The sequence below is a fragment of the Barbatula barbatula genome (assembly GCF_947034865.1).
Source record: "Barbatula barbatula genome assembly, chromosome: 6".
Classification (NCBI taxonomy): Eukaryota; Metazoa; Chordata; class Actinopteri; order Cypriniformes; family Nemacheilidae; genus Barbatula; species Barbatula barbatula.
The window spans coordinates 3,771,575-3,798,446 of record NC_136765.1 but is presented as its reverse complement, the minus strand read 5'-3'; the positions used below and the strand labels follow the sequence as shown (position 1 = coordinate 3,798,446).

The 26,872-nt window shown below is 42.8% G+C and overlaps 2 protein-coding genes across 4 annotated transcripts; one reads left to right on the top strand and one right to left on the bottom strand.

Annotated features, from left to right (window-relative positions):
- Positions 1-514: 514 nt before the first annotated feature.
- On the bottom strand, positions 515-14,239 carry ddhd1a (DDHD domain containing 1a). Of its 2 annotated transcripts, XM_079458854.1 has the most exons (14): positions 13,021-14,237; positions 12,411-12,587; positions 8,243-8,338; positions 5,963-6,091; positions 5,653-5,800; positions 4,826-4,935; positions 4,482-4,588; positions 4,110-4,372; positions 3,907-3,982; positions 3,663-3,812; positions 3,503-3,567; positions 3,162-3,334; positions 2,832-2,999; positions 515-2,596 (listed from the first exon to the last, which is right to left on the bottom strand). In XM_079458854.1, exons 1-14 carry the CDS (start codon positions 13,679-13,681, stop codon positions 2,430-2,432), a joined length of 2,490 nt encoding a protein of 829 aa, XP_079314980.1. In that variant the 5' UTR covers positions 13,682-14,237; the 3' UTR covers positions 515-2,429. The 2 variants fall into 2 exon arrangements, with proteins under 2 accessions (XP_079314980.1, XP_079314981.1); XM_079458855.1 differs by lacking the exon at positions 8,243-8,338 and having other exon boundaries at positions 13,021-14,239.
- A 477-nt stretch (positions 14,240-14,716) lies between these two features.
- vps39 (VPS39 subunit of HOPS complex) lies at positions 14,717-25,777 on the top strand. 2 transcript variants are annotated; one of them, XM_079458113.1, is made up of 24 exons: positions 14,717-15,755; positions 15,897-15,962; positions 16,043-16,107; positions 16,246-16,288; positions 16,427-16,521; positions 16,623-16,721; positions 19,022-19,114; positions 19,430-19,613; positions 19,760-19,880; positions 20,586-20,706; positions 20,838-20,967; positions 21,227-21,369; positions 21,444-21,584; positions 21,670-21,811; positions 22,036-22,122; positions 22,233-22,306; positions 22,385-22,601; positions 23,048-23,176; positions 23,257-23,359; positions 23,646-23,691; positions 23,778-23,927; positions 24,158-24,292; positions 24,597-24,688; positions 24,781-25,777. In XM_079458113.1, exons 1-24 carry the CDS (start codon positions 15,683-15,685, stop codon positions 24,857-24,859), a joined length of 2,628 nt encoding a protein of 875 aa, XP_079314239.1. In that variant the 5' UTR covers positions 14,717-15,682; the 3' UTR covers positions 24,860-25,777. The 2 variants fall into 2 exon arrangements, with proteins under 2 accessions (XP_079314239.1, XP_079314240.1); XM_079458114.1 differs by lacking the exon at positions 16,043-16,107 and having other exon boundaries at positions 15,553-15,755; positions 24,781-25,773.
- Positions 25,778-26,872: the final 1,095 nt, after the last annotated feature.

Here is a 26,872-nt window from a genome sequence, read left to right as displayed (position 1 = left end):
ATGCAAATCTGCTAGCAGCTGTTTGGATAGATATGTAAAAGGACAACTTGGACTGCTTAGAAAATGTGGTGACATTAAAACATAAAGTGGCTGCCATCTAGTGGCCAATGTTGACGATACAGGAATCTGGTGTCAAAAGATGGTCATGTACCATCCGGTTTATTAAATACATGCTGATGACAACTATCTTTTTTTTAACGTGGTTGATATGTTGATAAGCTAATGTTAAAGCTAGTGTAACTCATCCCACACCAGGGTTATTTTAACTAAAACTATAAAAACATTTCTGTTCATTGATATCAAATCAAATTTAGGACAAAATGTTATTTGAAGAACGGTAACTTCAGAAACTAAATAAAAAAGTTGCAGCATTGAAATGATTAAGTGGAAGAAAAGAAACTGGATTAAATGCTAAATAAAAATACACTTCAGTAAATATATAATCAGTATTAAAATTACAAAAGCAACTAAACTAATATGTACACAAAAACTAAAAATGTATAAAAGTTCATTTCAAATATTATTCCTGCACGCTTTTCCTTTATTTTGAACTAAACGAAACAGTCGAGATAAAAAGCAAAGTTGTTCCAGTATCAAGTAACGTTGTATCCAAAACAGGTTTTAAAATACAGTTAAACAGGTTTAATGTAACCTCATCTCTCAGATCTTTATATGACCATCTATGCTTTGTTTTCCAGTTTTTGACTCTAATCCCACTGTACTTGGCATTATACATAAGAAGAACAGTCTAGTTCAATTGGACTAAATCTGAACCATTTAAATTGTTTTCAAATTTCTAAGACAACTGTAACCTCTTAAAGTACAGCAGGTGTACTGATGAAGTATCAATACATTTCAATCAACACGACCTACACTCTATCATACCGGCTTTTCATGGCAATAAACTTGTGCTTCAAGGTCAAAAGCTCCATGAACACATGAAACAGAAGCATCAAACTAAAAGGTTTTGAACAGTTTTGAGACCCATCACATACAGAGCTACAGTACATTATAGGAAGCCACGAGTACGCCTAAACACTACAGCAACAGTAAAGCACCAATGTCAAAAACATGTTCAGGTAACATTTCACCCTAGAATCTGACATTAGGTGCCTTCACCCATTAATCCGATGTGTCCGAATGAATATTTGCGTTTTCTTCCTTTTAATCCTCATTAAATGAGAATTATGAACAATGCAAATTGTGAAAAGCACTATATAAATAAAGTTGAATTGAATTATTCTAGGTGATTCACATTAGGGTGATTTTGATTCAACCAGCTACTACTTAAATCAAGGATTAAGATTAAAATAAGATTTTCTTTCCTCAATAAAGTTTCTTTAGAAACATAGAGTTGGATTTGGTCTAAAATCAAATAATTTGCTCAGCGATCGATGTTTATCGTTGGGTCTATTGTAAGGTTCAATAATGCCACAATGATGCACGCTTTTAGTACCTCTTTTAGGGATGTAACGATACACCGCTAGCCGGTTGAAAAACGATTATAATAATATGACGATTCAAGTCGGCTGAGATGTTAAATGAATCGCGACACATGTTTTGGAAAGCAGGGGCTGCTGTGTTTACAGCAAACTTACGTACTTACTGTAAACGAGGATATGCTGATAGGCCTATTTCTTAAAAAATCCAAGTTAAGAAAAGCACAGACAAAGGCTCACTTTGTTATATTAAAGAATTATTTATTACATTTAACTTTTGAATTATTCATTTTTGATTTGCAGTTTGTTTTACAATTGCCATTTAGTTTAGTTATTTGACAGAAAATATTTTTATTTTACCAAGAAATGTGCAGAATTGGAAAAATAATAAAAGGCCTCTTTGTTCATTTCTAATTTGTCTCAACTCATTACGTGAAAAATTGTACCGTGAGATCAGTCTCGTGAATCGTATTACTTCGTAAACTGAGCGAATCGTTACATCCCTAACTTCTTGCATAAAAACAAATTTGTATGTTTATGTTTGTTGGTACCATGTCCACATATATTATTGCATATGCATTTGCAATAAATAGAAACTGATACATTTTGATATAGAAAAATCTATAATAATCTAAAAATATCTTCATGTACACATGAACATAAATGCCAGCATTTAATAGGGCATGTATTACAGTCTAGGTACAGAAATATCGCTTTGGCCCCTAGAGGTGCACAAATTGTGTGAATTTTGCGCAGTACACAGACGAGTCTCATTATGTTTCAGAGTTCTTTGGACTTGAGCTTTATTAAAGTCTACTCATACTTAGAGTATAAACCTGCACATGCTTTTCCAGAGTCCGGCCTCTCCTCTGTCTGTATGGGAAGACATACAAACAAACCCAATCTGCTTAGTCTTCCTTAAAGTGCCAGAGGGACGTGGACCCGATGTAAAAGTGCGGCAGGTGACAAGTGTGCAAAAAGCCACGTGTGCTACACAGCTTCAGGGTTCACCATCTGCTGTCTGTATATTAAGGTGAGAAGAAACAAAGCGACATCGGGAGAGGACCAATAGGCCGTGTGTGAGGTAACTGCTGACCAATAGCGGCTCTCCACCAAACCCTCCCGAAGTTCAAAGTCAATGCGGTGCTCCATCTCCACTGTGAAACACAAAACAACCAAAATTGACTGATTATAAATGTCAAAGTGTGAAAAAGCATGAAAACTTGCACTTTTAATACTTTAAACGCACACATACAACAGTGTACAAAAATAAACTAATACTAGTACATCAGAGTGAAATACATTTTCATTTTAGTGAATAACGGCTCAAATTTAATTGTTCCTCACATCCAATCACATACTTATTGAGACAACAAAAAACGATGTACACACCAGCTGTATCGAAAGAAGAGGATGACGGAGATATGGATGAAAATGCATAATCGTTTTGGCTCTCTTCGGAGTCGCACATCCCAGAATCCACTGCTGCGGGCAGACTGGGTGAGCGAGAGAATCGAGAGAACAAAATCCCTCCAATGCCTTTTCCAATACTCGCAGCACCTATGCAAACAAGGTAAAAAGTTACGTATATATACACAAGATGTATGTTCCATACATTTCAATTTAAAATAGCATTAAAAGCGACTTGGTTAAAAAAATTATTTAATTCACTTTAATAATGTCTCTCTTTACAAAAATGATGTAGTATGTTGTCAGAAGTACCCATTATGCTGGCTTTGCCCAGGCTGGTGATGGACTCTCCGTAATGTCTCCTGGCTAACACGGGCGAGGTGCTGGGGCTGGAAACGCTCTCCGTGTCGGATGCTCCGTCCTTACTCACGTTTAAATATGTAGGTCTGATCTCATCGTATGGAGTGGGGTTGATGGTGTTACACCTATAGAGACCACGGCGTCATCAATGTTCATGGTTTGTCATAAAAGAAACATCTAAATAATTCATATTTTTAATAAATATTTCTAAATACAGTATTACGTCTATGTTCTTATCGATTCTAAGTGGATTTATTTTTTTGTATAAGTGAGACTGACCCATCAAGACTCACCAGTGTATCTGCACAGGTAAGATGTTGCGGTAATGTTTCAAAACAAGCGGCTCCAGTCGATAAGCCTATCAGACAGTAAAAAACATGACAGATTAGTCAAATCAATCTCCTTCGCTCCACCTCACATTGACCCACAGTACACAAAGTCATGTGATCTGACCACAGGATCCGTCGGGTGGAAGATGTTGAAGAGACGCGGGCAGATGGACTTGGGCATGATGTGGTCCTGTTGTCCTGTGTTTCCAGGACGAATCCCTCTCAGAGCCAGAAACACTGCCAAAGGTGAACCCATGCAGAAGAAATTCTCCACCTGCAATTGAAGTTAGATTTTTAGTCAAAGGCTGACGTCTTGAGAAGCCTCCTCAGATGTGCTGATCATCAACATGTGAGCTTCATTTCATCACCTTAAACTTTAACCTAGGTGAGGGTGTGAGCGCCGAGGCCTTCAGTCTCTGAAGCTGATCTTGTAGTTCTCGTAACCTGTTAAACATTTATATGATTTATTATTGCTTTCTTGCAGTTGCTTTGAAGTTTAATAGTTTTTTTTACCATGTTTAAATATAGTCTCAATGCTTTGATTCCTCACAGAACTGTAAAACACCGTCACCTCTGTCTAGTAAGCTGCATTTCGTCCAGCAGGTGGCGCTCTTCATTGGTCATCCAGCGCAGATCTTCTCCTTCCAGCTGCTCGTGATGTTCCTGCAGGCAGAAGCTCACTGGATCCCAGCCTGTCATGATGTCGAAGGTGATGACGCAGCCTAGTGAGTGCGAGATGATGGACACTTTCCCACCACTCGTCTCAAACTCAGGGTTACGGGAGCAGAAGAGAGTGTACAGACGGTTCAGCTCCTGTGTTAAACCTTTAGTGATCTGAGGGGAAGACAATAGGAGAGTTCAAAACCTCCTGTTGTTATTTTCGTTCAATGAAAATCCTTCTCCGACTCCTACTGACTTGCGCTTTGGTAAACCTTCCTGTTACCTCATCTCTATAAAGAGGGCTGGTGTAGTACATGATGTCCATGGCGCTGCTGTTGAGCAGATCTCTCAGACCTCTCACCTTATCTGGTGTGATGGACTCTACCGTATCTGCACAAGGAGAAAATCACACACCAAATCCAAGCATGAACTGCTGCTTTCTAGCATCATCACATTCTTCATCTTGATGCATTTCATTGTTTGCTCTGTTTCATTTGCACAGCAGCTAGAAGCGTGAAAGCAAACACTTTTATGTTGTCCATTAAGACTGTGTGTGTGCTTGTGGATACGGGGAGAGTTTGTGTTTTGTGTGTGATAGGAGCAGCTGTGGTCTGACGACTGTCTCACCGCCGTCCAAAGCCAGTTCAGATCGCCACTCCACAGGTAGAAACTCCACATGCCCCTGTGGTTGCTCTGCAAAGTGTTTCTCCTCCATCTTCCTCACGGCCTCCCGGAACCTGAACACACACACGAAAACAAATGCTCCAGCAACCCTTACAGAATGTTTTACATGGCGAAAATGTGTTTTTCTGTGTCTTTGGGTTGTTATAAGTTGCACATGCATGTATTAGACAAACGCTCACACAGACCTGCCTGAAACACCTCGTGTAACCACACCCCCACAAATCTACGTCAGTTTGTGGTACGATTTGACTAAGACCCCCAAAATGTTTACGAAAGTAAGGTGGGCGTAACTGTCGCTACAATCGCTTTGGAACCTGATGTTCCAAATATGGTAAGCAGTATCAATCATTGACCAATCACTACGCACTGGTTAAATGGCCAATCATAGCACACCTAGCTTTTCAGAGCCATGAGCTTTGTAAAAAATCTGTGTGTTTCAGAGAGGCGGAGACACAAACATGCATGGAAAATACAACGTTTTTGAACCTTAAATGGCGTATACACATTGCATTACATCTAATACAAACGATAATATTTGTTTTAGCCGTGTCATATGACCCCTTTAATATTCTAAAGATCAAAAAGACACTATGACTTGTGTTTTTAAGAAACATAATGGACAAAAGACACTTGCTGCACATGTGGTTTGATTAAAGAATCCTCAAACTTCTATAGAAAATGAGTTTCTTATGCTGCCATGTAAAGCTGTAAACGTCTGATGCTGCTGTTCTGAGCCCCTCAAAAGACGAATAACTTGAAAAAGCACTCACATGGCTGTGTTCTTGATGATTCGATCTTTGTCCATCTTCTGACCGATCCCATGAACCACAAACACAATGTGTGTGGTCTGAGGAGGTTTGTCATCAAACGAGGCCTCTTCTACATAGCCACGATGCAGTCTGGTCCCGCTGCTGGAGGCTGATACCAGTTACATCACAACATTACATTACATGTAATTACAGGTATGCCACACTATCACAGAGAACATCACTACACATTAACCGAGAAGTAACCCTGTCAATGTAGTTTCCATGAATTCATAAACAGCGCTGAACAACATGCAGCACTTCAGTTACTCACCTTTAGAAAAGCCCAACTTCTGTGTGACGGTGCGAGCGATCTTAGATGTAGTGGCGTCACTATACAGATACACCTCATCAGTGCAGTACCAGTCCACATGACTGTGGCTCAGCTGCAGGCTGTGAATGGCTGGACAGTGACAGAGAGAGCTATAACATTCATATCACTGCAACGGCGAAAATACGCCGTACACACAAAGGTAGTAAAGTATCACAGAACTGCAGGAAGTGTAGCATCGTGGAACTACAGGAAATATAGGCTCACAGAATGACAGGAACTACAGACAGCGCAAAACTACATTCTGTCTTTTCAGTGTATCAGTTTTGGCCCATGGGTCCCGTTTCCTTTACAAAAAACATCTCACCCTTATGAATTTATTAGTGATATGAATGCAAAAAAATGTCACAGACGTATTAAAGATTTTCTACGTAGAATCACCTGTAGAAATAACATTTCTTTAGGTGAATAACATTGTGCCGTAACAGCATCAGGGTGAGTACATGTCGATGAAATCATATTTTTTGGGTCATTTCCACAGCACAGACTGTTAATGGTGAGGCGGTATAATATCTTGTACCGTGAGCACACTGAAAAGCAGCCTGTTATTCTCTCTAAGAACGTAGAGGAAACAGGTGAAAATGCATCTGGCCGGTGGATCACACGAGAAAACATTCACCTGTTGCAGAGCTGCTCTGAGTTATCAACATTTTCAGAAATACAAACGTCTGGGCTTTAGTACAAGTTAAACTCTGTGGGCAGATATACAGAAATACTGAAAACTGTTTGTAAAATGACAGTAACAAACAGCATGCCTATTTCGAATAAATGTAAGTGCTTCACACTCTCTGCATCGCCCCATAAAAGGACATTACAAGTGCACTTCTGTTTTTACAAACGGAGGTATTTTTATTAATAGAGACTGGCACCGATACTAAATGTCTCCACCGATGCTCTCTGCCTGCCCAAACTGATTCTGAAGATTAAATTCATATTTAACAAACCTGATTATATGAATATACTTATTCATGTGAAGAGTGAATGTTGTGTACACAGAGCTGCTCTTCTGCACAGGTGTCTAAGGCTCGGTGCCCTAGAAATACAGCAACTCAAACAAGGATTACAAGCTCACACACACATAAAATGTTTAACTTCTTGTGTTCAAAACTGTATTACTTATTGACAAGGCTGTCAAGCGAGTTTGTAACTGATACAATAGTGACTAAAACTCTTTAAACTGTTAATCTTTTCTGCCAAGATTGCCAACAATAATTTCAACAGGCAAAAACTGGTTAATGAATCGGTCTGGTTTTGGTTACTCGTGTTTGGTTTAACAGTCCTATTGACATAAAGCAAAGAAACATTTTAATCGCTTGGTTAAGCATTTTTCATGCTGATAATATCACGTTTATCAGGTTTCTCACAAAGCACATTATAAATAGGTATGTACGATTCAAAGTTGCATTTACGTTTTTCAAAAAGGGTACTTTGTAAATAGTAAAGTCCTTGTAATAATGAAGTTTAAAACGCATGCATTGTTTTTTTCCAGAGAACACACCATTAAAGACATGTGGTACTATTCTACTGACCTACATACACAACATAAGCTCATTATGCAGCATAGAGCCCAACTAAAAGCCACAGAGGGGCTCCTCAGAACCGTTCCGTTTGGACGGACTGTTTGAATACGGTTGTGGAGCACCCTTGTGAATCTTTGGAATAAATGATCTGTAAGAGAAAATCAACCCTAAACCATTTAAAACAGCATATATGTGAGACTATTACAGAACGCACTTGTCTCAGCGGGATTAGTAAATCAAGGAGGGTTAACCGGGTTTATGTCAAAAACCATCTCATCGGGATTTTACTGCTGCAGTATACACAGGGTTCTCTGTAGGTTTGACTGTGGGCGTCTCAGTATGACACGAAAGCTCAAAGTAGACCAAAAACTTTTCTAAGTGAACCGATTTGTCATTTCTATGCCTGCGGGTTTTAACGTGTGAACTTTTGGCCTTACGTTGTGTCATTTATCAATAAAACACAGCCCGTTTTGTGTGTAGCAACATATATTCATCAGGGCCCAGGTCTACAGTTCAACATTACAAACATTGTATGCATCCATGTAACATACAATTCTAATTAAAGCAGCATTAGAAAATGACAAACAGTAGGGAACAGAGTGGAGATTTTAAAGACCACCGGGTGAAATGGGCTGAAAGCTAATGGGGGGGGGGGGGCATGAAAAGGTCAATTGAGCATCTACATTGAGCGCTGCTGCAATACCTTGACATCTCTTTCTCTTGTGACCTTTAGCACCAGTCTGATATCCGCTCCATTTGAACAGAAAGGGAAGGTAGAATGGGGGGAGGTGGGACAAAACTGACAAACCAAAACACAATCATGATGTTATTGACAAATGCCACACTCTCGATCACACTACACAATCACAACAGACATCTGAATGAAATCACACAGAGCTATTAGTGCATTAAGAGAACCCTTCACCCAAAAATGAAAATTCTGTCATCATTTATTCGCCTTCGAGTTGTTCTTAATCTGCATGAATGTCTTTGTTCTGATGAACACAGAGAAAGATATTTGGAAGAATGCTTGTGTAACACTCCCGTCCGTTTCCCTGCCGGTTTTTCCCCATGGACTTATATTCACTATCCCGCACCTGTCCGTCATTTGTGATCACGCTGTTCCCGCACCTGCCAGCCATCATTGTTCGTTATCAAAGACTATTTATACTCTGTGTTTCCGTTTTTCCCATTGTCAGTTATTGATTGTCTTGCGTTTTGTGTACCAGTCTGTGTTAGTGATTAAAAGTTTCCCATTTTTTGTATGCCTGCATTCTCGTCTGTCTCGATCCGGCACGACACCGTGACAGAATAACTGACCTAGTATGGATTACATCTACGTCTCTCCAGTGGACCAGCTCGTGGGTCTTCTTCAAGACGGACGGCCACTGGAGAGGTATGTGGAGGAGTTTGTTGAGGTGTGTTACCGGGTGGGTTGGGACAATCCCACACTTAACCGTGTGTTTTTGACCGGTCTGGACGACGACCTGCTCGCCGCCGTTCTGCTCCCGTACGCGGACGACCTTCCCCTGGAGGAGTTGATCAATCAGGTTCTCCCGGGGGAGGAATCCGTGGACCGCGTTGGGGAGCTGGACGGTGGCTTGAGCGGTTCGTGTCCGGTACCGGTCCTCCGCGTGGGGGTTGTTCTGACTCACTCCGGGACCGCGCCTCACTCCTCCACGAAGTCCCGTCGGCGCCATCCACGTCGGCGGGCACTACAGCGCAAGCAGCGCGAGTGCGCTCCTGAGATTCCGCAGCAGCGGAATATGGAAGGCCGTGAGGGTCAAAATCCCCGGCCTTCCCAGGCACAGCTACCGGTCCTGATCGCACCAGAGGCACTCCGGGAGTTGGATTCCCTCTGGTGTTCCGAGCCAGCGCCCCGATGCACCCCCGTGCCAGCGCCCCGATGCACCCCCGTGCCAGCGCCCCGATGCACCCCCGTGCCAGCGCCCCGAAGCACCCCCGTGCCAGCGCCCCGAAGCACTCCCGTGCCAGCGCCCAGAAGCACTCCCGTGCCAGCGCCCCGAAGCACTCCCGTGCCAGCGCCCCGATGCACACCCGTGCCAGCGCCCCGATGCACACCCGTGCCAGCGCCCCGATGCACACCCGTGCCCGAGCCTCACCAGGCCTCCGTACCCGTGCCCGAGCCTCACCAGGCCTCCGTACCCGTGCCCGAGCCTCACCAGGCCTCCGTACCCGTGCCCGAGCCTCAACAGGCCTCCGTACCCGTGCCCGAGCCTAACCAGGCCTCCGAACCCGTGCCCGAGCCTCACCAGGCCTCCGTACCCGTGCCCGAGCCTCACCAGGCCTCCGTACCCGTGCCCGAGCCTCACCAGGCCTCCGTACCCGTGCCCGAGCCTCACCAGGCCTCCGAACCCGTGCCCGAGCCCTCTCCAGAGCCCAAGGAACCCCAGGGGCCAACCCAAATGTTTTTTGGGGGGGTGCACATTGCCTATCCGGGGAGCCCGGCACCCACCAGTCGTTCCATGGCCCCGGATAGCCCAGAGCCCAAGCCTCCGGACCCTCAGCCCGAGCCCAAGCCTCCGGACCCTCAGCCCGAGCCCAAGCCTCCGGACCCTCAGCCCGAGCCCAAGCCTCCGGACCCTCAGCCCGAGCCCAAGCCTCCAGACCCTCAGCCCGAGCCCAAGCCTCCGGACCCACAGCCCGAGCCCAAGCCTCCTGACCCCAAGCCAGGGGGAAGCCAGCTGAGAGACTCCCTGTCCCGTACTAGTCTGTATGTCCCGCACGAGTCTCTCAGCTGCCCACCCCCCCTCCCTGGTGTTTCGTTGGCGCGAGGACGCGCCTTTGGGGAGGGGGGTGTACTGTAACACTCCCGTCCGTTTCCCTGCCGGTTTTTCCCCATGGACTTATATTCACTATCCCGCACCTGTCCGTCATTTGTGATCACGCTGTTCCCGCACCTGCCAGCCATCATTGTTCGTTATCAAAGACTATTTATACTCTGTGTTTCCGTTTTTCCCATTGTCAGTTATTGATTGTCTTGCGTTTTGTGTACCAGTCTGTGTTAGTGATTAAAAGTTTCCCATTTTTTGTATGCCTGCATTCTCGTCTGTCTCGATCCGGCACGACACCGTGACAGCTTGTAACCAAACAGTTCTTGGACTCCATTGACTACCATAGTAGGAGAAATTGTCTTATAAATACAAAAGAAGATATTTTGAAGAATGTAGGACAGCAAACAGTTCTGCGGCACCTTTGATTACCATTGTCATTTTTACTACTATGGTGGTCCATGGGGTCCAAGAGCTGTTTGGTTATAAGCATTCGTCCAAATATCTTTCTCTGTGTTCAACCAAACAAAGAAATGAATACAGATTTGGATAAACTAAAGAGTGAGTAATACATGACAGAATTTTCATTTTTGGGTGAACTGTTCCTTTAATGTAAGTTCAGCTCAGACCAGAAAAACATTAATGTCTGTGTTATTAACCTCTGAATACCACACCGCTGCTAACACAAACAGTCCTTTGTAAAGTATATATAGATATAGTACAATTTGGTATGACACTGTACCGACTTTGTACAGGAGACATAGTTCTCAAATCATCCGTAACCGTTTGACACACAAAATCAGACTTACCTGCTTTTAACATAATTTGTGATCAAATGCTTAAAATAAAATAAAAACAATTTTATATCATTTAAAAAAAACTGACTTTCTTGATTGGATTTTGATAATCTAAATAACAAAGCTTGAAAAGTGTATGGTTTATGGTGAATGTATGTATGTAAACCCCTCATAAAGAAAAAAACAGGCCTGACCAGAACATGGCCTGAATCAGAGAATGATGTGCATGCAAATAGGATCAATAATTGAAGTTTAAAATGTAGTATTATTGTTGTGTGGATGTATTATTTATACAATTTGGGTGTGAACACGGCCAATAGACTCTATTATCCTGACAGGATGCAAATCAAAATGAACATCAAAACATTGTTTACGGTGCGGAACGTGTTGTTCAGGGTGAGATAATGTTACCAACTAAGTACAAAACATTCCACACCTGAACAATGTGAAACTTGTCATGTTCCAATGCTAATATTAGCGTGATAAAACATTAAAGTGCTTTAGTGGCACAGACACAATCTAGTGTCATCACAAGCCATGAGTAACCGTAAAGTCCAAAGAGAGGCCTACTTTCATTTTGAGCAATTCATTGACTGAAGATTTCATGTGAAAAGCAGAGACCGTCATTGAATTAGTCTGAGGTCCCTGTGGTACTGTCAGCAGTCATGTGACTCCCAATTTTTAAATATATGGTGCTGTAATAACTAAAGCAGACCTACATTCAGCTTCTCTCATGGGTAACTCCCATGACAAACATTCCCTACAGTTCAAATAAAACACGTTTTATTAGGAATCTATAAAGAGCGAAGGCTTCAAAAAGGAGGAAACGTTAAATAAATCTTGACGTGAAATCTTTTGAAATATACCTTTACCTGAATATCTTAATAAACTGAACGCTATAAAGCACGACTGTCAAGATTTCAATCCCTAAAAGAGTTTAGAGAGTGGTTGACATGATCTGTATTTAAAATAATTACATTGGTGAATACAAATGTTCATTTTATTATTATAAATTGATCAAAAAAGGACATGAACAATCAACTATGAGAAATGGCATAATGGATGTTGTTGTCACATCAAATATCAGTCACACTGTTTTTAGTAGAAAACAACACTGTCAGGTGTGACCTTGTCAGGAATTGACACTCCAAACGCCAAAGATGTGTTAATTAAGTGTTTTTTAATACTTTCCCGAGCTCTTGCAACATCCTCACACGAAGGAATGCTCTCTCTTTACTTTTACCTTCTGTAGATAAAACAAATGAGAAAAAACGCATCTCACCATCCTGCTTGTCCACGGTCTTGGTCAGCAGCTCTGCCTCAAAAGCGTCCTTTAACTGTTCCCCTCTGAAACAAGCCAGGTGTTCTTTCTCAATGAGGTCGCTCTCGTCTTCTTCTACGGGGGTCCACGTGCCATCAGTGAACCACTGGCCTCTCATGACGGGGATAGGATCCTGTTCTACATGGAGGGGATACAAGACAGGCAACGTTACTACAACATAACAGGACACTGATTACAAACACAAATGGTAGAAAGATCATAAGAATACTGATGGGACTGTTCGGCTAAAAATCTCAATTCTGTTCACACAATGGAAGGAAGTTGCTGTTTGGTGGTTACCAACATTCTTCAAAACATCCTCTTTTGTGTTCTGCAGAAGAAAAAGGTCCTACAGCTTTAAAATGATTCTTTTTTGGGTGAACAATCCCTTTCACTCACAAAGACAGAACATAAATAATTTAGAGAACAGGTCAGGGATGACTAAGAAGTATCCATAAAAATGTCAGTAGAGCTAACAGACATTTGAGATTGACCATATACCAGCCAGATTTCAGAAAAGAGAGAAAAATCTGTCACGGAAGAACAAAAGTCACCAAGGAGCCAAACTTACGGTTCCAATACACTGGAGAACACTCTTTATTCTTCACGTCCACTTCATACAGTCCTCCTCGAACACACACCGCTTCAACAGTCATGTCCTCAGTGGACACGGACGTCTCCAGTAAGCCTCTGGATCCAGCCGGCTCCTGTTCACCTCCATCTCTGAGCATCTCCTCTGCACCTTGGCTCTCGCAGAATCTGCGGTACATCAGTTCTATTCCTAGAGAATCGTGTCCAATGAAGGGCTTCCACGATTTTTTGTCCTCCTTGTAAAACCATCTCACTTCTTCAGGTCCCAGCTCTGTGGTCACCTCGAAACCTCGGTGTCTGGGACAGCTGGAGCGCTTTCCTTTGCGGACGGCCAGACCCACGCTGTTATGGAGGAAGTCTGCTGGGCTTATATTGCTGGTATGGATGTCATCGGAAACAGTGGTTTTGCTTGGGTCCACGTTGCATGTAGGGTCTGAAGTATCGAAAGGGTCCCGGAGTCTTAGGGTCATGTTGTCCTGTGGCAATGGGTGACCATTCGTATCCGACTGCGTGGTATAGATTCCTTCGCAAATGGACTCGTCGTAGAGTCCGCGGAGGGCATCATCAGTCCAGTCTCTACTGTCCAAGGACAGCCGGTTGGCGGCATCAGCAAAGCGTGTCTTTTTGGTAAGGCTGCTCATTACGTCCTCATGACGTCATCTAAGACGTAAAAAACAGAAACTTACCCATGATACCCCTAAAACACCAACACCGTCTCGGGTTATCACGTTTGTCGTCGCGAAGCTGTCCTGAATGCACTGACGTCACGCACCTAGAAATGTGACGTCATTCCAAAACAAAAAAGTAGCGGAAACCACACCCGCTTCTGTATAGGAATAAATAAAGCACGCTATGTCACGTTATCTTTCCGTTTCGTTACCGACGGCAGCGACAAGGTTGAAAAGAAGAGTTTTGTCCGCACTGAAATCTGTACCACCGGATTCGCCTGCGCTTCCGAAACCGGTCAGTTGTCACCCAAACCGGTTCGCGTCACTTTAGAAAAACTTGTTCTGCCGCCGTCTATGCGTCCATAAATGCGTCCGTGTCCCGTATGGAAACACAGCGATGTGTTTCTATCACTATCCCAGTCAGAATAGAATACAGGTAGAGCTTCTGGCATGGCATAGGAAGTACGGGGTGAGTGACGTCAGACGTAAGAGGCGATGTAACGCGTATCGGGTTACGCATGCACGCAGAGGAACGTCCTGCGTTCGGTACTGTATTTTTCAGAACGATATACTATAGTAAATGACAATATATTATGTAGTAAACGATATATAAAAACAATAAACGCCTGGAAACACGTTTTTCTTTCGTTAAAAGCATCGAAATGTTTTTTTTTGTTTGACAATGACATTATTTAACTAATGTAAATAATGTTATGCAACACATGACACAGATGTCTGTGGCATCAATGGTATTTCTGCCGTGGCAAATAAATTACAACCAACTATTGAATCCACTTTATATAAACAGTTGTCCCAATAGTATTCATGGAAACCGCTAGAAGACACAGTTCTTAAAAACATAAACATGTAGCAAGTCCCTGCAGATACATTTCTGCGCACATGTTTTACTTTAAACCCTATTCGGACAGAAATTGTTTCCGTTAAAATAAATCTGGATGGTTCCTTTGTGATTCTCGTGTATTCTGAAAAACATAAATTAACGGCGTAGATTCGGAAAGCGCACTTGTCACGTGCCCAGTCACATGACAATTCACACGTATTTCATAATAATTGTAATGGAACGTTGATATTTTAAAACGTCGAATGTTTTTTCTTGTCTTCTTGCTGATCATCTTCCTATCTGAAGCAGCGATCCGGATTCGTCGGTCAAGTTAGCTAACTCCGGATGCTAACTTCTCACATTCTGTCTTGCGTTATAAAGAGGAAGAAAATCCATCACCTGTCACACGTTCACAGTCACATGTGTGTCAGACACATAGAAAGCGAAAAGCATAGAAATAGTTGTGAACAAAATGGTTATGACGGACAGTATGTGATTGGAATGCATGTGCACGATGAACAGTATGATGTCTTTTATTTTTCGGATCAAATTTTCTTCTCGACTCTTCTGTTTTCTATTTCTTGCTGTGATCCAGCGCCACGAGCATTTGTTGCGTTACCGTAAGTGTTTGCACGGGCTTCTCCACGCGCAGTGTTATTTTTAACGGGAGTCACGTGAACGTCACGTGCTTGTCACGGCAGTTCCAGGAAGCTCGCGCATTTCACGGTAACGCGCTGAATCCTGTCAGAAATCGCTTGTAATCGACCGACAGGTAAACGCTTGAATCCGGCGCGCGCCGCGTCACAACAATGGGATGAGATGTGCTTGACCTCGGTGTTTCGGGCGGGTTTGATGAGCGGAACATGGAAGCTAACTAGCGTCGAAAAGCAACACAGTTGAAGTGTTTTTCTATCTCGTCGTTGGACATTGAGAGCACAGAAGCATGTGACGGGGTGATTTCGTGACAGTTTACCTCAGTCAGGCCGGTTAAATGCTCTTTAAAAGCGGAACTGGATATATAGGGCTGCTCTTGACTGGAATTGCTCACTTCTGAGCGTGTATTGTCTTGTCCTGGGTTTAACGTTAATGTCACTGTAGTTTGGGTGCGTACTGTACTAAATAAAGTCTTCAGTATGCATGACGCCTACGAGCCGGTTCCTATTCTGGAGAAATTACCTCTTCAGATCGACTGTCTGGCGGCCTGGGGTGAGTTCGGCTCCTTTTACATGCACACACACCACGTTGACCGCTTTCTGGGAGGGGTGGGGTCAGTCTTTTACTTGTTTGGGTCAAAGCGATGTCCTAAATTGTGTATGGTTCAGTGTGATGGTCATTCTGTGTTTGCAGATGATTGGCTCCTTGTTGGGACCAAACCGGGTCACCTCCTGCTTTACAGGATCAAGAAAGATGCAGGTGTGTAGGTGTTCTGCTTTTTTGTAATGTTCCTCTTCTGCGTGGGATTTATGTGGTTTCATTGTCAACTTTGGTTACAGGTACAAATAGATTTGAAGTTACCTTGGAGAAATCCAATAAGAACTTCTCGAAGAAGATTCAGCAGGTCTGTTGAATGGATTTAGATTATAGCTGGATAGTAAATGCACCCACGATTTGATGCCACCCGCAATGTTAAATCAAACCCAAATCAATTTGCCGAAATATCATTTGTGCCTTTCTGATGATCTGTTTTCACTCTCAGCTGTTTGTGGTGTCCCAGTACAAGATTTTGGTTAGTCTCTTGGGTGAGTATTTTAATCTTGAACGGTCACTCTGATGTATATTCTAAAATTGGATTTGTGAGGAATATGTATGTTAAAGGTTGTTACGGTGTGGTGTTACTTGCAGAACAGATTCAGTGTCATCAGACTCTTTCTTTACAGAAAATAACATCCACGTTCACGATCTGCTCACGTTCCAGCAGATCACAGTGGTGTCCAAAGCCAAAGGGGCCACGCTTTTTGCCTGTGACCTGCAGGTACACAACAAACAAAGCCTTTGGCTGTTTATTTTAATAGTCATAAGGGCTTAGTAACAGTCCTGATTTCTGCCTCTCCCTCCATCACTTTTTCCCTGCAGCAGTCCAGCTCAGGTGAGGCCAAACTGAGAATGTGCGTGGCGGTCAAGAGGAAAATCCAGCTGTATTACTGGAAGGACAGAGAGTTTCACGAATTACAGGTTGGTTTGGGTCTAGACGTGCAGAACAAGTAACAAGGCTTAGCAGTAAGTTTATCATGTGTGCTTCTGCTCTCCGTAATCTTACCAAATTTGTGTTTTTGTTTAGCCCGATAGTGAATATGAGGCAACAGATTCAGATAGAAAAACCTTGTCAAATGTTAAGCATAGTTCATGAATTCATGTACAGTAATAATAAATAATAAAGGATGATTTTTAGTACCATCATTTGAATACATCTTAAACAGTTCATAGCATTGACGTGTCATACTTTATCAAATTCACTTACATTTACATTTAGTCATTTAGCAGACGCTTTTATCCAAAGCGACTTACAGATGAGGAAACATTGGAAGCAATTATAACAACATACATAAGTGCATCAAACTAGTCCATTAAAGCCTAGCACAGTATAAAAAGCTAAGAATAGTGAGGTTAGAAACCATAGCACTGAGAGAAGCCAGGAGGATGTGATGATTGACAGTGTCAAAGGCAGCAGACAGATCCAGTAGGATGAGCACAGAAGACATGGATGATGCTTTTGCCGGTCTCAGGGCTTCGATGACTGAGAGCAGTGCAGTCTCTGTGGAATGACCGGTCTTGAACCCAGACTGATTGCTGTCCAGTAGGTTGTTTTGCATGAGAAAGGAGGAGAGCTGGTTGAACACAACTCGCTCCAGGGCTTTGGCGATGAAGTTAAGAAGGGAGACAGGCCTGTAGTTTTTTAGCAGTGTAGGGTCCAGGGTGGGTTTCTTTAGAAGCGGTGTGATGCAGGCCTCTTTGAACGCTGTGGGAAATGTCCCAGTGGTGAGCGAAGAGTTGATGATGTGGGTCAGAGCAGGCACAACCGTTGGAGAGATGGCCTGGAGGAGATGGGTGGGGATGGGATCCAGTGGGCAGGTGGTAGGGTGGTTGGAGCCAATGACCTATGAGACATTAGCTTCAGACAGAGGAGAAAAGGTGGGGAGCACACACATGTCAGGGATGTGGGCGGGTTCGACAGGTGGTGGCGTAGAGAACTGGCTGCTGATGGCAGTAGTTTTCTTTACAAAGAACGATGCAAAATCAGCAGCTGTTAACTCCGATGAAGGTGCGGGAGCAGGCGGACAGAGGAGAGCAGAGAAGGTTTTGAAGAGCGTTCGAGAGTCCGGAGAGTTGCAGATCCTCGAGTGGTAGTAATCTGTTTTTGCAGAGGTGACATTTACAGAGAAAGAAGAGAGAAGAGATTGGTAGAGAGAGAGGTCTGCAGGGTCTTTTGACTTGCGCCATTTTCTCTCAGCTGACCGGAGCCTGGCGCGATGCTCACGCAGTACATCCGATAACCAGGGAGCCGACAGGGATGCACGGGCTGGTCCAGATGCAAGAGGGCATAGGTTGTCCAAGCAGGATGAAAGCGTGGAACACAGAGTGTCTGTGGCATTGTCTGTATTCAAAAGAGAGAGCTCATCAGAGGGGGGGAGTGCAGAGGAAAAACAGGAGGGAGGGAGAGACCGCAGGTTGCGCCGGAAGGTGACCATCGGTAAGACATCTGCGATGTCCGGAGCAGTGAGGTCGAGGGTGACGAAGAAGTGATCAGACGTGTGCAGCGGGGTGACCTGAGAGTGATGAGTGGAGCAGTACCTTGTGAAGATCAAATCTAGATGGTTTCCAGACTTGTGGGTTGCTGATCGAGGAGAAATGATGCGGTCAGGTTGACGAAGTCAGCAGCCGGTGGCTTTCCAATGTGGATGTTGAAGTCACCTAGTACCACCAGGGGAGTACCATCCTCAGGGAAGGATGAAAGAAGCAAATCCAGCTCCTCCAAGAAATGTCCAAGCTGACCTGGGGGACGATATATAACTACAAAATGACTTTTAACAGGGTGGGTGATAGTAACAGCATGAAACTCGAAGGATCTGTTGTCACACATGGGTGTTAGCTGATTGAATTTCCAGTCTTTGGGGATGAGTAGACCGGTGCCTCCACCCCTTCCTGTAATGCGAGGGCTGTGGGAGAAAGTGTGGTTATGGGAGAGGGCAGCAGGAGTTGCAGAGTCCTCTGGTTTGATCCATGTTTCTGTAAGTGCTACAATGGAAAGACCAGAATGTTTAACAAAAGCTTTGTTCACAGCAGATTGGCAGTTCCACAATCCTATTGGGAAAGTAGAAGGGGCAGTTGCTAGCAGTGATACATTGTGAAGACACTTATGAATGTCCACCTCTAATAAAAAAAAACAAATAAACACAAAAAAATATTATTGTTGAGCTCTGAAATACTGGTTATAAATATAATAGAGGTCAAATAATATTTGCTCACTACTGCAGGGAGATTTTGCCGCTCCAGATATTCCTAAATCCATGGCTTGGTGTGAAAACTCAATATGTGTGGGTTTCAAACGAGACTACTATCTCATTCGGGTGAGTAAATGTACAGAAAGTAAGTTCATTACTTTTACATTTATGCATTTGGCAGACGCTTTTATTCAAAGCGACTTACATTGTATAATACTACACATTTATTTCTGACCTTGGCATTGCAAGCGCTATGCTTTAACCTCTGAGCTACAGGAAAGCATGTTTTGTGCTACACTGAGTAAAGGAACTGGGTTATTTAGAAATATTTGTGAATTCATGGACATGTTTAGTAAATAATGATAACTTATTTTTCAGTATGTTGATCATGAATGCTTCACGTTTATTGAGTATTTTGTATATGCCTTTTCTCTGTGTTAGATGGATGGCCGTGGCACTGTAAAGGAGCTCTTTCCCACGGGGAAACAGCTGGAACCATTGGTCGCCCCACTGGCTGATGGGAAGGTGGCAGTGGGTCAGGATGACCTCACGGTGGTCCTGAATGAAGAAGGGGTCTGCACTCAGAAATGTGCCCTCAACTGGACAGACATTCCTGTTGCAATGGGTATGATGTCACTCTTAGCTTATTTTCATTTTGGTGTGCTATTTTGCAGCTTTTTGACAAAAAGTTCCGTATGTGTAACAGGGATGTAGACCCTGTGCGTGTATACTTGACATCCGTCTCACAGGTTTCTGATCTCTGTTTCTCAGAGCACCAGCCACCGTACATCATCGCAGTCCTGCCGCGTTATGTGGAGATCCGCACGCTGGAGCCCAGACTGCTGGTGCAGAGCGTGGAACTGCAGAGACCACGATTCATCACTTCAGCCGGGTAACGGATTCAACATATCAGAACACTGATTTCACATTGAACACGGTTTGTACATTCTGTAGTTGTAATGCAGTGATCTCAACGTTTGTTAAGAGCTCTGATGCTGAAGTGAGTTTCTCATGTTCACTCATATCTAGGCGAGCATATTCTGCATGTTTTGACGGTTTGAGCAGAATTTCAGGTTGGGCTTCTTTCAACCTGTCCAAAAATATTTCACTTCTGAGCCACAAAGATAATTGTGAAAATGCGTTGAAATTTTGAATTCGCACGATTGAATAGAAACCACTATTTTCAAGCTTCTACCTCTCTTAAGTTCTTAAAAGGAAGTGTGTAGTTTCTGTGTCACCACACAGATTTGCATAAAGAGTGACCTCGACACTCAATCTCAACCCAAATTCAAGTCATCTCCTCGTCATGTCTGCTGTCCGCTTCTGGGTCCAAACGCCCTATCCGATGCTGCGTACAAACTTTTAGGGGCGTGCTTAAAACTAGCAACAACTATTTTGACCTTTTGTCTCTCTATAAGAAATCCTAGACTTTCTGTAATACTTGATTCCGGCTATCTGTTTGATGGGGAGGAGATTTACAAAAGCACCGATTGATTAATTTATTTGTTGATTCATTGATTGAGGCTTTTCTGTGTGGTTGAAACATTGAATATTTCTAAAGGACATGCTAACTCGTTCTTCGTTTTTTCTGACACAGGTCAAATGTTGTGTATGTGGCAAGCAATCATTTCGTTTGGCGTCTGGTGCCAGTGTCTATAGCCAGCCAGATCCGACAGCTGTTACAGGACAAACAGTTTGAGCTGGCTCTACAGCTGGCGGTGCGGAATTTACATTTACAGCATATTTACAGCTTGCGCATTTACAGCTAATTTACAGCTCACGCATGAGGACCTTTTCTTGCCTCTTCCTTCCATTCGTCTAATGCAATTATTATGCATTATATTCACAGAAAATGAAGGACGACTCTGATGCAGACAAGAGACAACAGATCCATCACATTCAGAACCTGTTTGCCTTCAATCTGTTCTGTCAGAAACGCTTTGACGACTCCATGCAGGTGTTTGCAAAGTTAGGCACAGGTGAGATCTGCAGGGTTGAGATGACCGTAATCACAAATAATTGACCAGTGAAAATAAATTGCGTCAGGATGTACAGATGCTGTTCCAAACATAAATGAATAAGAAGAGACTTCTATCCAAACTGATGAAAGCCATGGCAGGCAGATCCCTGGCGAGGGGTTACAGTTGCAAATATAGTTCACCAGATGGCGCCACTGGATCAGACTAGTCAGACAAATGCATTGTGTGATGAGTTTAACGCTCTTGTTGTCTATTACAGATCCCACTCATGTTATTGGACTGTATCCAGACCTGCTTCCCTCTGACTATCGTAAACAGTTGCATTACCCCAACCCTCTACCCACACTGTCTGGCGCTGAACTGGAGAAAGCTCATCTGGCTCTCATAGACTACCTGACACAGGTGCTCACGCTGTCACAGCACAATGAGAAGTCACAGTGTTCTCTGGTTGTTAACTCTGTCTGTGTTTGGTGTAGAAACGCAGTCATCTGGTGAAGCAGCTGAACGACTCGGATCCCTCCACCACATCTCCTCTCATGGAGGGAACACCGACTATCAAGAGCCGCAAGAAACTCCTTCAGATCATCGACACCACACTGCTCAAGTGTTACCTCCATGTAAGACCTTCTCAAATGTTTTACTGTTATAGCTCAAAATATAAGCAACAAATTCCCAGAGTTTGGCTTTTGTTGATTTATACAGACCAACGTGGCCATGGTGTCGCCTCTCCTGCGACTGGAGAACAATCACTGTCACATAGAGGAGAGCGAGTATGTGCTGAAGAAAGCCCACAAATACAGCGAGCTCATCATCCTCTATGAGAAGAAAGGCCTTCATCAGAAAGGTGAGGGCCTCAGCCGAACATCACCGTGAGCCCGCAAAGCTCTTTATAATGTTTATCATGTGTGTGGATGTGATTCGTCCCTGCAGGACGCTCAAGCATGTGCTCAGATGTTTACTGAGCTCTTCTGCTGATTCCTGTTTTCTTTAATAAATTAAAGTTTGTCATGTTCCATCACTCTCCGATTGTTGTCTATAGGATAGACTAACAGAAGTGTTATTGTCCAGCTCTGCAGGTTCTGCTGGATCAGTCCACTAAGGCCAACTCGCCTCTAAAGGGTCACGAGAGGACAGTCCAGTATCTACAGAGACTCTGTGAGATTATCACACATACACGCACATGTTTACATAAACAGAAGCATTCCTCAGTCAGGATTTAAACACACATGTTTTCAGTCCTCAATGACATGTCTTTCTCTATGTAGGTGTTGAGAACCTGGGCATCATTTTTGAGTTTTCTCCCTGGGTCTTGAAGATATGCCCAGAGGACGGCCTGAAGGTAAGACATGCATGTGTATGACTATTTTTATGTCAGCCAGCTGTCGCCATCGAGCTTCTGAGATTTTGCTGTTTTCAGATCTTCACTGAGGACCTGACGGAGGTGGAGACTTTACCCAGAGATAAGGTGCTGAACTTTCTGAAGGAGGGTTTTAAGGAACTGGCCATCCCGTACCTGGAGCACATCATATACGTATGGGAGGAGAAACAGGCAGAGTTTCACAACGTTCTGATTCAGCTCTATCTGGAGAAGGTGCAGGGTCTCATGAAAGAGTATCTGAACTCACTGCCTGAAGGTGACACACTCGACTGTATGCTCCGCTACTACATACTCATACTGTATGACATGGCTCCAGACTGCAAAAAGTAAAAAATAGTAAAGAAAAATTCTTTTTCATACGAAATGACATGCACATTTTCTGCAGCAGAATTAACAAAAAAGTCTGAAAATGAAAATAAAGCCACATTGATTATAAATAGACTCATTACACAGTAAAATTACAATAGAAAATAGAAATAGAGAATTGCAAAGTAATTTTCAGTAATACAGCTATTTTAAGGACAAAGTCAATAATTGCATTGCAGGCTGTTTAAGGTGTGCCCCTAAATTCTTTTTATTCGTTGTGTTCACTCATCTAGTTCTGCCCTTCTGTTTTCTCTTAAACCACAGGATCAAGCCGCTGATGTTTGTAATGTGTCTGAAACTCTTCATTCTGCTTGTTTTTCTCGTTTGCGTGTCCAGGAGTTCCTGCTGTGTCTGCAGGAAAAGAGGACGGGGAGCTCGGGGAGTTTCGCAACAAGCTTCTTTCGTTTCTTGAAATTTCCAGCAGTTATGAGCCAGAGAGACTCATCAGCGATTTCCCGTTTGACGGTGAGCGCAGCGGTCAAAGACAGATTGTGTTTGGTACTGAAAGAGAGCTGAAGCAAACTGCGTGTCTGTGTTTGTCTCAGGTCTGCTGGAGGAGAGAGCTCTGCTCTTGGGTCGGATGGGCAAACACGAGCAGGCTCTCTTCATCTACGTTCACGTTCTGAAAGACACACACATGGCTGAAGAGTGAGTATGAATCTGTAGTCCATCCCTTGATGTTAAAAGCTGTCTAATGAAAAGCAGACTTGCTTTAAAGAGTTCTTTTGTTCTGTGACATGACGTACAGTATTTGTTTCTTCAGTTCCCAACATATTTTTACATAAACGTTAATTGATTTAGCAGACAATTTTACCTAGAGCCACTTACAAATGTTTTTTTATTTGGAATAAAAGTTTATTCTTTTTTATTATAATTGATGTACTGTATATGTGTCTTACTGCTCAGCCGTCACTAATGTTGTGATCTTCTTCAGGTACTGCCACGGTCATTACGACCCTGACACTAACAGCCATAAAGATGTGAGTTCTGCTCTTTATTTAATCCTCATGAGGACAAGCGTCAGTGAATGTAGCCGGATCTCACGACAGGTGTTTTCTGTCTGCAGGTGTATCTGTCTCTGCTGCGCATGTATCTGTCTCCTCCAGACGTGCACTTCTTGGGTCCCATCAAGATGGAGCTGTGTGAGCCACAAGCCAATCTCCAGGCGGCCCTGAAGGTTCTTCAGCTTCACCACAGCAAACTCAACACCACCAAAGTGAGCCTCCGGCCACAGATACTAACACACACTTGCACACCACTGTTTCGTTATATATGAATTTTATTTTTATACTATGCAGTAGTAATCCTTATTTATTCTCTGTTGTATGGTCATGTTTTTGGAAGTTGCCAGTGAAACACATTTTGACATTCAGGTGGTGATCCTGGACAGAGATCTCATACACATATGATTTGATGGTGATTTTTTTTGTGTCTGACTTTACACAGGCCATAAACCTGCTGCCGGCCAACACACAGATCAGAGAGATCCAGGTGTTTCTGGAGAACGTGTTAGAGGAGAAAGCTGGACGAAAGCGCTTTGATCAGATCCTGAAGAGTCTCCTGCAGGCCGAGTTTCTGCGAGTATGTTCTACGGTCTTTTTATATAAAATGATAAAGTATAACATATTTGTCAGCTGTTTGCAATGAGGGAATCGATGTCAAGTTGCACAGAAATACAACTGAATCCAGACCCGTCTGTATCATCACCAGAAGTGTTTTCTATAGACTGACAAATATTTTCTCTAGTTTTCGTTTTCAACCACCTTAACCCAACTAGTGATGTTTATATCTGACCTAATAATTCTCTAATAAAACAAACGTTTGTTTCTAACTATATGAAGACAAACATTTAAATCTTATATAATTTGTGAAACTCTTTGTTCAGGTTCAGGAGGAGCGAATCTTTCACCAGCAGGTGAAGTGTGTCATCACAGATGAGAAGATCTGTCGAGTGTGTAAGAAAAAGATCGGTAACAGGTGAGAAGTGATTATGTGAAGCTCCGCCTCTTTTACATGTTTGAAGTGTACGTGTGTGAGTATTTAGACGTGTGTGTTCTCGACTTCTTCAGTGCCTTTGCCAGGTATCCCAACGGTGTGGTGGTTCACTACTTCTGCTGTAAAGACCGCAGCACGTGTCCCATAGAATAGCACCTAGACGGAGACGCTCGACACGCCGCAGCTGAACGCAGACACCTCACGTCTGCATAAAGATACCAGACTCTGATGCTCTGGAAATGAAGGTCTCTGTTTTTTCTCTCAAGAAATGACCGAGGCACATCTGTCTGAGAAAAAATCTACCAACTTCAGAGCTCTTGTGTAGGAAACTAAATTCAGATTGTGAAACTGTTACTACACAACACAAACTTAAGAACAGCTCATCTTCTCTTCTGTACTCACAGAGAAGCTTTTCATCCAACATGACGCTTTGTCCGGTGCCTTGAGAGGGCCGGGGGTTTGTAAGAACCCTGTGCTTTCACATGACTGTTATTTTACGCTGGGCTTGTAGGCGCTGCTCCACTTCGCTCTGTAACTTTCAGATGAAATCATACCCTTGATAAAACTCTTAATGTGTCTCCGCTACAGAAAGAGTCAGCACAGACACGCAGCACGGCCATCTGATGGAGGAATCAAAGCGTTCAATAGTTTCCATGAACTCCAACTTTCCTAGTGCAGTACATTGAAGTTTAAAGAGAACGTGTTTACAGCCAGAACTGGATGTGTAGCGTTTTTTAAGCAATGCCAAACGTGTTGGTTGGTATTATGTTTTTTTTCTAGTGTTTTGTATGATTTTGGAGAGCAGTAGCATGACACTTAAGTTTCTTGTGGTTTAATTTATTACACGCTGTTTAAACATCTGCTTCGGTCAGGAATGTTTTGTCTACATGTGCAGTATTTCACTGGCACTGGTGTTCTGCAATAAATCTGTATATTTAACACTCTTATGAGATGTTTGCTCATCTCTGTCTTTTAACTATAAATCATGAGCTAAAGTGTTGTCCAGCGTGACAGACTTGAAGATTGTACAGCTGGAAGTCACTTCTAATAAATATGCATCTTCTCTAATGCACAGCGTCATGTGTCATTTATTTGAACAGAAACTTTCAGATATATAGTTTTGCACATTTGTGACAAACTGATTTCTCTCTTATTCCTCCCATTAGAAACTGATACAGGATTTGGATATTCTAAGTCTAAAGAAAAACTTTGTTTGTGTGTACTAAGGTGACACGATATCAGCTTTTCAATACACAAGTACAGTAGCTGAAATAATTCACGATAATTATATTATTCAGATGCTTATTGAAATGTTTTGAATCAAATTCATTTTTGTCTTCTCTTTCTTGGCCAATGAGATCACACCTAGAGTTGCTGGGAGGGATTTTCTGCAGAAACTGTGGATTTTTACGTGGCAGCGATGAGAGGAACACATATATTTATTGATAATTCCATCCATTCTCCAAACTGCTTGTCCTCTGTAGGAGGGCTGGAGCCTGTCCCGACATCACAGACAGCAGTCGGGATTCACCCTGAACTCTTGGTCAGTCCATCACAGACCAATAATAAATGACTCAAAGGTTTTAATTGTAAAAAAATAACTATGTATGTTTATAAACATGTGAAATTTAGTTTTGATGTTTTTCTATTTCTCTGATAAGTCAACCTCGCAATGTACATTATTTGTTCTGATATAACAGCTGTGGTGTGTTATAAAGAGCTGTTGACGGGCTGAAGTCATCTCATATGAGAAAAGAGAAACATAAGCTGCACAGAAACAGAGAGACCGGCAGGAGCAGCTGTGTGTGCTGTCACCCTGAACAACCTGAAACCCATACACAATTGTAATCACTTTTTTACTAATTGTAATCTGATTATTTAGTTTTTTTCATGTAAATGTAACGATGACAAATACCAAACTTCGTATCCTTCGTATTTCTGTAATCCTGTTAAATGTAAACAGTTACTGCCCAGCCCTGTGTGAAGCCATATAGAAATAGACTGACTGAATTGAATTATCGTAGCCCTTTCACTCACTACAGCTACAGTACGTCTTCAAATAAAAACACATATTGTCTTTATAAGAGTACTAAATCATTTTATCCGAAAAAATTACTTCACAACATTAGCATGTATCCTATTTTTTAACTGTAGTACAATTCTTAA